Source organism: Pelophylax lessonae, assembly GCF_965119305.1.
Source record: "Pelophylax lessonae genome assembly, chromosome: 5".
Classification (NCBI taxonomy): domain Eukaryota; kingdom Metazoa; phylum Chordata; class Amphibia; order Anura; family Ranidae; genus Pelophylax; species Pelophylax lessonae.
In genome coordinates, this window is record NC_138772.1 from 357,055,568 (window position 1) to 357,069,331 (window position 13,764).

At 40.8% G+C, this 13,764-nt stretch overlaps 1 protein-coding gene across 2 annotated transcripts in view; it reads right to left on the reverse strand.

Moving 5' to 3' along the window:
* Window positions 1-7,705: 7,705 nt before the first annotated feature.
* ATP9B (ATPase phospholipid transporting 9B (putative)) overlaps window positions 7,706-13,764 on the reverse strand; it is a 578,806-nt gene continuing 572,747 nt past the window's right edge. The window contains exons 28-30 of one of the 2 annotated variants that reach the window (XM_082258663.1): window positions 13,221-13,424; window positions 10,715-10,747; window positions 7,706-8,461 (exon numbers count right to left, since the gene is read on the reverse strand). In XM_082258663.1, the coding sequence (XP_082114789.1) occupies window positions 8,325-8,461; window positions 10,715-10,747; window positions 13,221-13,424 (374 nt within the window). In that variant the 3' untranslated portion in view covers window positions 7,706-8,324. The remainder of the gene's footprint in view (window positions 8,462-10,714; window positions 10,748-13,220; window positions 13,425-13,764) is intronic. The other variant, XM_082258664.1, reaches the window with a different exon arrangement.

Below are 13,764 nucleotides of genomic sequence, written 5' to 3' on the forward strand. Positions count from 1 at the left end.
AAGGGATTTGATTTGTTTTGTTTTTTTTTTTGTTTGTCAAACTAGTATTTTTCAATTTTGTACTGATTCTTTAAAAAAAAAATCCCACCCCTGTACAAACTAAAAAAAAAAAAAAAAAAAAGACCGCAAAAAGACACTTGTGGAGATTTAAAATAAAAATTTGGTTTTAAATTGTTCTGTTCTCTTTTATTTTGTAAAATATAGTTAAAAATTAAAGTGTTTTGTAAACAAAGAGATGCCTTTCCCCTACTTATATGATAAACTGTAAAGATAAAAAGTATGATAAAAGAACAGAAGAACAACAACAAGGTGGGGAACATCTGTACTGCCGTGACAAATGACTGTGTTATCATGAATCTAAAGGTAATATGAACTAATGTGTTCATTTATTCCTTTTTCATTTACTGAAATTAAAGTCTTATGTATCTTTCGGCAACACATGCTTTTTAAATGTGTAAAACAAGACAGCAGCACCACCAAGTGGATAAAGCCAAGTACTAAGTTCATTTTTTTTTTAAACAACAAGAACATCTAGCAGGCAATGCTATAACACAGCACATATATTTATGTCACATTGTATGCAATTTCCAAAACGTATAAAAAAAAAACACATAGAGAGCAATCTGGTAGAAATTAGACTTTATTGCTTTTATAACAAAGATATACAGTATTTTAAATTAAAAGCATAAGGAACAAAACAAACATAAATATGCTGCCACAGGCTTTAAAATAATAGATGTTTTATTCTGCATATTTACATGTAAATGTAACCTGTATAAGGTTAAGCGTAGGGATATCAGGAATCATGTCATTAAAATAGCATTGGCAAAGTTACACAGCATTACTAGAAGGTTAGTATCTTTAGTGCTATTTAGGGATCATTTATCTCTTCTAGGCTATATAAACTTTGCTAAATTAGGCGATGTCTGTCTGTAAGGTCTGCCTGACAATGTCAAGCCTAATATTTTACCACAGTGAGAAAGGAGCCAACCTTCCTTAAGTATACAAGTAGCACTGTACTGTGTGTAGTAAACTACCCTGCTACAAGGACCAGAAAGAATACAAAGTCTAATAAAGGTTATACAAAACAAAACATAAAAATGCATTTGTAAGAAGAGCAGTTACAATGGAAGATAAAGGATTCTTCAAACATAACAATAATAAATATTATAGCGTCATATCTTTATTTACCTGAGTAACCAAAGAAAGCAAATTACAAGGCAAGTAACCAGTGAGAAAATCCAGTGTATGATCTTGTTGAGGAATGGACACCTCCATGTCGCACTGTGCTGAGTATAATTAGAGACTCCAAATGGAGAAAGCATTGCAAGGTACACAGCAATTATACAGTGGGTACGGAAAGTATTCAGACCCCCTTAAATTTTTCACTCTTTGTTATATTGCAGCCATTTGCTAAAATCATTTAAGTTCATTCTTCTTCCTCATGAATGTACACATAGCACCCCATACTGACAGAAAAACACATAATTGTTGACATTGTTGCAGATTTATTAAAAAAGAAAAACTGAAATATCACATGGTCCTAAGTATTCAGACCCTTTGCTGTGACACTCATATATTTAACTCAGGTGCTTTCCATTTCTTCTGATCATCCTTGAGATGGTTCTACACCTTCATTTGAGTCCAGCTGTGTTTGATTATACTGATTGGACTTGATTAGGAAAGCCACACACCTGTCTATATAAGACCTTCCAGATCACAATGCATGTCAGAGCAAATGAGAATCATGAGGTCAAAGGAACTGCCTGAGGAGCTCAGAGACAGAATTGTGGCAAGGCACAGATCTGGCCAAGGTTACAAAAAGATTTCTGCTGCACGTAAGGTTCCTAAGAGCACAGTGGCCTCCATAATCCTCAAATGGAAGACGTTTGGGACGACCAGAACCCTTCCTAGAGCTGGCCGTCCGGCCAAACTGAGCTATCGGGGGAGAAGAGCCTTGGTGAGAGAGGTAAAGAAGAACCCAAAGATCACTGTGGCTGAGCTCCAGAGATGCAGTCAGGAGATGGGAGAAAGTTGTAGAAAGTCAACCATCACTGCAGCCCTCCACCAGTCGGGGCTTTATGGCAGAGTGGCCCGACGGAAGCCTCTCCTCAGTGTAAGACACATGAAAGCCCGCATGGAGTTTGCTAAAAAACACCTGAAGGACTCCAAGATGGTGAGAAATAAGATTCTCTGGTCTGATGAGACCAAAATAGAACTTTTTGGCCTTAATTCTAAGCGGTATGTGTGGAGAAAACCAGACACTGCTCATCACCTGTCCAATACAGTCCCAACAGTGAAGCATGGTGGTGGCAGCATCATGCTGTGGGGGTGTTTTTCAGCTGCAGGGACAGGACGACTGGTTGCAATCGAGGGAAAGATGAATGCGGCCAAGTACAGGGATATCCTGGACAAAAACCTTCACCAGAGTGCTCTAGACCTCAGACTGGGCCGAAGGTTTACCTTCCAACGAGACAATGACCCTAAGCACACAGCTAAAATAACGAAGGAGTGGCTTCACAACAACTCTGTGACTGTTCTTGAATGGCCCAGCCAGAGCCCTGACTTAAACCCAATTGAGCATCTCTGGAGAGACCTAAAAATGGCTTTCCACCAACGTTTACCATCCAACCTGACAGAACTGGAGAGGATCTGCAAGGAGGAATGGCAGAGGATTCCCAAATCCAGGTGTGAAAGACTTGTTGCATCTTTCCCAAAAAGACTCCTGGCTGTATTAGATCAAAAGGGGGCTTCTACTAAATACTGAGCAAAGGGTCTGAATACTTAGGACCATGTGATATTTCAGTTTTTCTTTTTTAATAAATCTGCAACAATGTCAACAATTCTGTGTTTTTCTGTCAGTATGGGGTGCTATGTGTACATTCATGAGGAAGAAGAATGAACCTAAATGATTTTAGCAAATGGCTGCAATATAACAAAGAGTGAAAAATGTAAGGGGGTCTGAATACTTTCCGTACCCACTGTATATGTATGTAGAAATATGAATGGTATTAGCAATGCTTGTTACAATGTAAAGGAAAGAAATGTCTATTATGGGGAGAATATGGTGGATTGGATGGAGTGTTTTTAAATTCTGAAGTGAAAAATGGAATATAGCTTTTCCTCCAAGGCCTGTGGCTGCAGTGCATCCTTCAAAATGCCCTCTTCTCAGATTCCTGTTCTCATTACAGAGTCCCATGTAGCCACCCTGGCATGGGTACATTGACACAGATATCCCCAAAGCCTAGAGTAGCAAGTCACTCCCCTGGCTGGGTACATTGACACAGATATCCCCAAAGCCTAGAGTAGCAAGCCACTCCCCTGGCATGGGTACATTGATACAGATATCCCCAAAGCCTAGAGTAGCAAGCCACTCCCCTGGCATGGGTACATAGACACAGATATCCCCAAAGCCTAGAGTAGCAAGTCACTCCCCTGGCATGGGTACATAGACACAGATATCCCCAAAGCCTAGAGTAGCAAGCCACTCCCCTGGCATGGGTACATAGACACAGATATCCCCAAAGCCTAGAGTAGCAAGCCACTCCCCTGGCATGGGTACATAGACACAGATATCCCCAAAGCCTTGAGTAGCAAGCCACTCCCCTGGCATGGGTACATTGATACAAATATCCCCAAAGCCTAGAGTAGCAAGCCACTCCCCTGGCATGGGTACATAGACACAGATATCCCCAAAGCCTAGAGTAGCAAGTCACTCCCCTGGCATGGGTACATAGACACAGATATCCCCAAAGCCTAGAGTAGCAAGCCACTCCCCTGGCATGGGTACATAGACACAGATATCCCCAAAGCCTAGAGTAGCAAGTCACTCCCCTGGCATGGGTACATAGACACAGATATCCCCAAAGCCTAGAGTAGCAAGTCACTCCCCTGGCATGGGTACATAGACACAGATATCCCCAAAGCCTAGAGTAGCAAGCTACTCCCCTGGCATGGGTACATAGACACAGATATCCCCAAAGCCTAGAGTAGCAAGTCACTCCCCTGGCATGGGTACATTGACACAGATATCTCCAAAGCCTAGAGTAGCAAGCCACTCCCCTGGTCCTCCCTCTTCCTGTGTCCTCTCCCCTATCAGGAAGTTTTGGGAAGTGGCGCAGAGCGCTCGGGGGCAGTGAAAAGTTAAAAAAGTAAGTATTGGGCGTTCACATTTAGTAAACATATAGTGATACATTTTCCTGATTGAGTGGAAAAGGAAAAATCCACTAAACAGATAAGCAGTTTTATATAAAACACTTTTAATACCTTTTAAAGGGGAACTGTACTAATTTTAACTGCTGATTTCAGATGTACAAGTGAAACAGACTTGCTTATGGTAAATAAACTTGCCTGTGTGCTCATGAATAGGGATGGGCTCAGGCGTGTTTGGATGATAGTACCAACCCACCTGAGCAATCCTGCCCGGAAGCTGTCGCTGCACACCGCCAATCATAGGCAGCGTGTGTATGTGCAGCTGCAGGCCGGGAAATGCCTCACTGCCTATGATTGGGGATGTACAGTGACGGCTTCATGGCGGGATTGCTCAGGGGGATTGGGACTACGATCTGAAAAAGCTTGAGCCCATCCCTACTCATGAATAGTTTTCATATATACATAAGAGGGCAGCCATATTTAATTTATATGCAAGAAGCCTGTGCTGATAATATATGTAGGTTGCCACTCCTGGTCACCTAGCAGTTGCCGAGCTACCTGTGGATTTGGTACTTTTTGAGCCACTAATCTGGAACAATGTATTAGGTAAATGAGGCAACAGTACAGTCAAACCAACAAGTTTGTATACTTGTTTCGAAACAAAAAAAAAGTCACTGGCATAGCATGACAGCAAGGCAGCTGACATTTCAGATGGTATGCAGCAATGGCAGCCTCCACATATCTCTCAATACAGGATTTCCTTAGCAGTACTACACATAGTATTAAAAATACCCCAGCTTCTTACCTACCTCAGGGGACATTAATGTGGCTGCTTTGATGATTACATCCTAGGGCTAAAACCCTCTTCATTGATGGCCACACCTTTCCAATGAGCCCTCACAAGCCTATATAGTGTTGTCTATCAACTTCACAGGTGCCATGCAGATCTAAGATGGCTCACTGCACTGGCATAGTCACTGGTAACATACATTTCAACCCAAGGATGTAGAAGAGTAGGCTGTGCTTTTTATCCTGAAGTAAGCACCTGGATGGGAGGGTCAGTAGATAATGTGTAACTAAAGGCAAAACTTTTTTTTCTGAGTTTGGATAGAGTAAGGGAGAGTTATAACCCCTGTCAGTTTTTTTTGCCATCTGTGTCCCATTGGGGAAGACTTCCCTTCACTTCCTGTCTCATGGCCAAAACAGGAAGTGAGAGGAAGTCCCTCCAAAGTGAGGGAATCCCAAGTGTCACCAGAACTAATGCCCCCATTGCAAGATTTCAACTCTTTTACTGTTCCCTGTCAACCCAAAATTTGGGGATTTCTTTTAGTTTCACTTTACATGATAATGGTTAACACGACAAACAGAGAGGGTGAATCTCCCAAATAGCGTCACAGACAGCAATAAAAACCTGACAGGTGTTCTTATCCATCTACAATCTATCCAAAACTAAAAAGAAATTTGATTTCAGATACACTTAAATGGCAGAAGGGTTAGGCAGCGTTAAATGCATCTCAAATACCTTTTCTGCTGTGCAGATAAAGGATATTTACCATACACACCAAAATTTAGATTTGTTGGACACATTGGATGGACATTTCCACAGGTAAAGCCACTGAAGGTAAGAGCAATAGGCCAGTTCAGACTACCGAGCTCCCATTCTTTAGTGATTATCAATATGTAACACGCAGAGAGATAATGTTCTTCTGCTTGTAAGTAAACCACTACATGTTCTCGTGTTACCTAAACTGGCATCAGAATAATGCAATATTTAAACTGTGCTTTTTTTTTTTTTAAATTCAGGAAATACTTAGGTCACTTACAATGCTTGGAAAAAAAGATGGCTAAAAAAAGGACAAATAGATAGTTTTCTGAGTGGCTTTTTGGGAAGTGCTAGGCCCCATTTTTTAAAAAAAATCTCTGGACAACATTTCATTGTAGCAGGTAGGAGAACTTAGTAAAACTATTTTTAAGGCTTTTCAGAAGAGTGCTTGGTCGTATTTCACAAATGAGGCAATCAGGACAAAACAAACACACACATACACTTAGCACTATATACTGCAATATGGAATTGATCAAAGGGTTTAGGCAACTTTCATGCAGGGTGGATTTCATTTTGATCAGCAGGGATCTGTCCCCTGATTCCTGCTGAAAAGAGCAGAGCAGGTGGATGACAGGTCTGTGATCAGAGCAGAACAGACACATAGAACTCGCTATGGACGACCGGGTGTAAATGGACTCCACTGACCCGACTGTCCTCCGATCAGATCTGCCTAGACAGAGGGACATTGATCCCCTTCCATTTTATTTTAGCAGACTGGATAGGACGAGAGTTAGTGAAGTGTAAACTGACCCAAGTCGAATTACTTACGCCGGTACCATTCGATCAGGTCTGCCTAAAAAACTGACAAGACAACCTGATTGGAACGGTCTTGTAAAAAGGGCCTTAAATGCTTTGTTGTTCCCAAAAACAAAATGCAGCTCACACTGTATCTGATTTCCATGGTCATCTGTGTCTAAGCATAGGCAACCAGGCACTCAAATCAGGGATCACAAAACCTTCTCATATTTTCTTTTCTTTCAAAAATATACCTTGTATATTGTAGCATATGAATCCTTATAGCTAGTGGCTGCATTAGGTTCATTTTTTAATGCTAAAAACATTGTTTCCAAGCAGAAAAAAATGCTGTTGCTCTTGCCAGATAGTTTGTAACTATTCTGTACACTGAACTGATCTCAAATAATCCTATTCATCTTTCTTGCTATGCTGTGTTAACCTCAAGCACCATCCCCTCTGTATACTGGAGATGGGGAAAGGAGCAAGTGCTCCCCCATAGATACAGGGCAGGGAGTGAGTGATGTCATGCTAGGACAAGGAGTGTAATACTTGAAGGATTACCAAGTGAGAATAGGAGGAGAAGAAGCCTTAAAAAAGAAATCAGCCACCACATCTAAGGGCTAATAAACTGCAATATATTACATTTCTGTTTTGGGGTTTAGGTACGGTTTAAAAGAGAAATATGGCGGAAGCTGTTTTGGCCAAACTTCTCTCCTGGGTCACAGGAGAACACATACTTCTCTGATCCAAAATCAGCCCAGAATCTGAATATTTGTTTTTTTTTTAAACCCCAAACTTCTTTAACTGGTGTCTATATAGGATGTTCAGATCCCTGTATGGGAAAAAGGTGTCCCTTCACAAATATTTTCTAGTACCACATCTGAAGTAGGCCCAAAACATTAACTGTACTGAACGATTGAGTGCATTATCTTGTGCTTTTACTGCAAGGTGAAGGTGACTTGTGTTTCACATGTACAATTACTCATACTAGCTAGTGTAAAGCATGTATAAACATTACTGCATGAACATACATGTGAAGCTGCCCTTACAGTGACGTACTAATATAATGTATCCTCCTGCAATGTGAAAAGAATATATCAAACACGTATCTGATCAAACCATTATGAGACCACACATTTGTCTCATACACACTGAACATGTGGTTGGTTAGAAGCAATATTGTATGAAGATGCAGATTATCCAGTCACACTGAACCAGTGACTAAGCTGATCAATGACATAAAGATTTATAAATCTGAAATATGGTGGAAATTGCTGTCACCAGTTCCCTATTCACTAGGCTCCAGTCTAATAAACGAAGCATTAACCCACAAAGACAGGTCCATAGAGTGGGTACTGGACACATTATAAAGCGTGTCTTCATTTTGGACAGGATGTAATATGACAATTACATTCCCTTTTAAAACAACATCACTTTTTAAGTACATGTCTAGTGCAGTTTTTTCAAAGTTTATACATGGAAATATAGCAGCATACAAGGAAATTAAAACATGTACATTGATTTATGGAGGTGTTTTTCTGACAACCTCAAGGAATGAAAAAAGACAAAAAATATGGCAATGTCAAGTTGTCATTCTCAATAAAGCGGAAATTAAAATGAGAAAACAGAACCAAATGAATCTTTTTGACTGACTTATATCAGTGATAACATCTAGTCTTCTGTCTTGCAGAAAAAAAGCCTGTCGTTTGTGCTCTTGCGTCTCTGTGTCCCCTCCTGTCACTCATTCATAAGGCTGAAGTCACTAGAACACAGCGAGGCAGCATGTGGCATGTCGTAGCTGTAGTGGCACGCTTTAGTACTCACAGGTTATGGATTACGACGTCAGCTTAGAGTAACTTGGAGGAGAGAATTTGCGCTTCAAGTACTTCAGAATATAGAGGGGAAGACAACTTACAACTGTAATCGCTGATACTTTCCACAGGAAGGCTAAGGTGGTAATAAAAGCCACATCTGTTAAAGAAAATAGCAACAATATCAGCATTGCAAAAAGTTACAGCTAATCAGTGTAGGACAAGACAAAACTGTTTGAGTTAACACTGAAATGTGTGCGTGCTTCTATAAAGTCCTACTTCAGTGTTGCATACACATCATGAATAGGGCAGCAAAAACATTAATAGTGCCTCATTAACTTGGGACTTTTAGGCCCCTTTCACACTGGTTGTCTGATCAGGTTGCGTGTCAGTTTTTCAGGCGGACCCGATCGGACCCTCCAGTCTCCCCTATGGAGTGGCGGATGTTAGTGGTAACATGTCCGCTGAGATCTGCCGCTGTCCGATCTGATCCTGTCCGCCAAATCCAGACGGATGGCGGTCCTATTTTCCATCCATCTGGCGGATCGGATATGATTGGGTGAAAACGGACAGGTGGTACTTCTAATGCCTTCTATGCTCATAAGCTTAATACAACACATGAAGCTAGACATGTGAAGTTACCCTGGGCAACCTGATAACATCTTTCAGTACAGATTAATTTAAATGTTTTTTTGGGGTACAGCAACTTACACAGAACACCATAAGTTAAGCCTACAGTATTAGTATTATTTACTTGCTGACAGAATAAAACTATCTACTGAATGATCATTCCTGTAATTAGTGAAATAATCTCTAATAAAACTGTCTTATTCTTGATTAATGCTTCTGAAATACTTCTCTTCTTTGATACTGACATCATCAAACATTAATATGTACTAAGTAGATTCATCAATCAACTCATTAAACAAATAATGTGTTGTTCACTGCCTCCTCCCAATAGAAAACCAGAACTTGAGAAGAGCGAAACTGGTGTTAGTAAGGTAGGATATGACGACTTGCAGGTTTAAAAGGAGAAATGTTCAAGGCCCAGAAAGGATGGATTATTAGAAAAAAGCAGGACACAGGAAGTAATTGGAAGAACTTCTATTTGCCATATGGTCCAAAAAGGTAATAATTTCCGTAGCTTGGTTATCTTGTTCCTGGCTGTTTTACCACTGTAAAGCACGTATGTCGGGCAGCATCGGCCCGTGCGTACTGCAGATGGTCCAACAGAAGCCCGCTGTTTGGCTGGCTTCTGTTAAAACGGCATGACCGAAAAAAATCTGCCAACCAGCTCCTGATCAGCTGGAGTGTTCTGGTTGGGGGCCCGTCCCCCTGTCAGAACACAATAGAACAGAAGGGGAGATCGCTGTACTAATGTCAGATTGTTGGTACAGTGGCTCTGACCTGAGCTTTCAGTTTTTTTGCTCAACCTGCTGGCTTAAACGAAAAAAAAAAACTAGCAGTGTGTACGAGGCTTAAGTAAATTATAGTTGGACACTCAACATATAATGGTAACTGAAAAATTCACATCAAGTTTATCTACCAAAACTATACTGCTTTTTGCACAAGAATGTGGCTTTGTGTGATTGCATTAAGAGATACTGCCACCTTGCCCATGAAAGGCCCAGTGACAGTATCTCTAAAAAGGGACCTCTACCCTTATAGACACCTTATCATTATTGTTTTGCAGATTCTTGCTCCACTGCAGCTGGTAATAGCCAATATTCCTGGGTATGGAGGATCATGTAACCTGCTCCCCAGTGCCTGTACTTGGTATCCAATGATTAAGCCCAGGCCCTGTCATGTGAATGAGGTAGGGATGTTACTACCTCTCCAGCTTTGTCTCTGGAAACCTCCTTATACACACACATTGAGCTTCCTCATGCTAATGTCATTCTGATACTTCCTGGGTCACTAACCTCAGACCAGGATTGCGACATGTCTGGTTTAAGTTTCATCGAAAAATAACAGGTTTGCTTTAAATCAATAGCACAGACAATAGACATCTCCCTGACTCAGTCCTCGCACTTTTACTTTGCTACCTGTATCTAAGGACTACCATTACTAACCTTAGCTTCAGAGGAATGAGGAATGACAATTTGTAAATAATAATTCTTACACTATCCAGTGAAGTCAGAGCTCTTGGACCTTGTCCATGTTCCAGATTTAAAACAAAGACCGATTTAGATCTATAAATCAGCATGACACCATGGAGAAGTCAACAATGACCGCCTGCCTATTTCTCCCAGCACTATTTAAGTGTAACACTTTCTAATACACATTTAAAGTATACAGTACTTAAGCCTGTCCATACACTATGTATGCGTAGAAGATGTAATATGGAAATCAATAGAACACTTTAATCATAGAACATGCCAAATATTGTCATTTATGTAGTAGGGAAACCTACCTAAGAAAGCTCCCAATGACACTCTACCAAGACCTAAGGCAAGAAATAAAGCAAAAGAAGCAAGAAGAAAATACAGTAGTTAGAAAAGCAAGAAATGAATAAAGGATGAAAATTGAAATGAAGTGTTACTAAACCCAGAAGCCTGCATTCTGGTCTCCCACAGTACACAGAACATGGAAATGTAATTATTTTAGTAAATATAAACTATTAAATACCTTTTCTCATCAGCAGTATACAGCAGTCTTGTGAGTTTTATCAGTGTCTGGTTAAAGCTTGTAGGATGAGTTTTTAATCTCCTCTGACCGTCCTTTGAGGCTGTATGACCCCATATCCATTTTCTGGACAGTGCTAATTGGCCCTGTGCTGATCACATGCACCCTCCCAAAAGAAAAAACAAAAAAAAAAAACTCTCTAGCAATACACACCAAACTGAGCATGTGCAGAGAGCTTCCTATGACTGTTCTATCAGCAGATGGATTTGGGACAGTAACAGATGGGGAGGATCAGAAAAGACAGGATCAAACAGCCTTTTTACACAATGGGGAGGATTAAGCCCTTAGGTTCCATAGTGAGTATAACCAGCATGCTTTACTCCATATACACACTGATTTTACTGTTGTGGGTTTAGTAAAACTTTAGCAGTGATTATTAAGTTTTGTGCCTTTCTCCAGAGAGACATAGCACAGCTATCTGACATCCTATAGTGTCGGGAATATTCAATCTAAACTTCTGTTTAAACTTTGAATACAGAGACACGGTCGCTGTACCAGAATGCACAACTATTATTTGTTCATCTATATGCATAGTACCTGCTTGCCTTTTTTACATGGGCAAGCAGGGGTGGGTAAAAACAGGTGGTGAGGCATATTTTTACAGCGTCTTAACTGCCCACCTAAAACCTAACAAACAACTGCAGGACGCTGTACACAGTCAGCAGCTGTGATGTTTTACGTAGTGAAAAATGTAACGTGGCATGCCAAGTAGACAGGCGACGTTGCCTGTCAAATATAACCACTTCACCTCAATAGGACAGTCTTAAACCATTGAGCTAAACACTAACAATTTAAATGTGCCCTACAAATGTGAAGGATACAGCTGGCAGCCCAGTACTCCATCACAGATATTCCTTACCACTCCATCCTAGGTATATTTAACTAGTCTTGTAACAATACTTATGTATGCTGCTTCTGACCATTCAACTATTTATCCCCAGCACCCAGGGAGAATGGGGGGGGGGGGGGGAACACTATCTGAAACAACCAGTGTAAGGCTCCTTTCACACGGCCGCTCCGCTGCTTAAGTCCGCTGCGGGACTTTTTTTTTTTTTTTTTCCACGGAGCGGATGACATTTGTGTCATCCGCTCCGTATGCCCGCATATCATCCCATCCGTTTGCGGATGATATGCGGACATAATGTAAGTATATGGCATTGCGGATGTCAGCGGATGACACCGCTGACATCCGATTTTCCTTCCTTTCCGTTTTTTACACGGATGGAAAAATGGGGTTCTGTTCCGTTCGTAAAAACGGAACAGAACTGAAAGTAGGAAAAATCGGATGTCAGCGGATGGTATTCCGCTGACATCCGCAGTGCCATTCACTTACATTAATGTCCGCAAATCATCCGCAAAAAAATAGGATGATTTGCGGACACACGGAAAGCAGCGGAGCGGCCGTGTGAAAGGAGCCTTAGTATGTCAGATAGCAGCAGCATCCATACATCTTTAGGGGAGTGAAGATTTAACACACCACCTATCAGAAAGCTAAGTATAAAACATGTTTCTTTACAGGGTAGCTCTGCTTTTATTTTCTTAGCAAAGCGACAAGGTCTCTCGAAAATAATTGTAATTTACTCTATTGCACTCATTGTTCTCTATGCGTTTAAATTTGTATTCCTCTTTCTACATGTAATCTAAAAACACAGTGCTTCATACATAAAAGGTAGTTTTGTTTTCCTTCATTATTTACATCTAATCTATACAGTACTTCATGCATAAAAGGGTGTAAGTGCAAATGTAGGCTCTTCCCTTTATTTTCAGCCTGCACTAGAAAAATGTCAACTAGACACGTTTTGACAATTGAGGCCCGCTGCTCCATGGTGAAAACTTGTTTTTTACCCAACCACATTCTTCCAAGCATTAGGATAATGGCTTAACACAGAGATGGAAATGAACAGTCAACATACACAGCTCAATTACAAAAAATACAGGAACGGGGAAAAAATGTAGATTAGTTACAAAGCGGAAAAAGAAAGAAGGGATGTGCCGGGAGACGTTAATTATATAACAACCAAGCATGATTTTGATGTTCTAATGCTATCATCATCTGAAACATATCTTTTATTGGGTAGATCAGATAACCACATTTTCAGGAATCTAAGTTTAGCTGGCCTTCAGATTTTTAAATACTGTATTTACTTTGTTCTGTAAATTACAAAAAAATGACCATGACAGAAAAACACCTCAGCAATAACAAACTATGAGAATATCGTGTGTGGTGTGCTTACCGAAATACTCGTTGAGGAATGCAAGTGAAGCCACGTAGGAGCCGAGGCTGAAAAATTCAGCTACAACCATTAACCAATGCCATGTTCTTATTGTCAGTGCGACCATGAGCAGTTCTGTCAGAATCAAGGCAGTGAAGGAGATGGCCACCACGTGTACAAATTCTGACTCAAACAGTAGCAGAGCTCCATACATCAATATGCCACCTATAGCACAAAAAACAACGAAAATTAAACTTGCAAGCCACTGGCTGAAATGCACAATAGATAAAGCTTAAAGTCCAACTCTGGGAAAAAAAAAGTTTTCCCGTGTAATGGGGCTGTGCCCACACTGCACAGGTCAACTGCTCATTTTTGTCAAGGGGAGAGCAGAAAGGAGTCATACTTACCTAATCCTCTGATCCTCCCAGCACAAGACTCGTCCGGCACCTCGGCTTTTCAGTGGTCTTGAATTGTGGACTGTTTCTGAGGTCATCAAGCCCAGGGCAGGCTCCATAGACCAGAAGAGACGAAAAAAAAATCCCACTTGCGCCACAGATGTATCCAG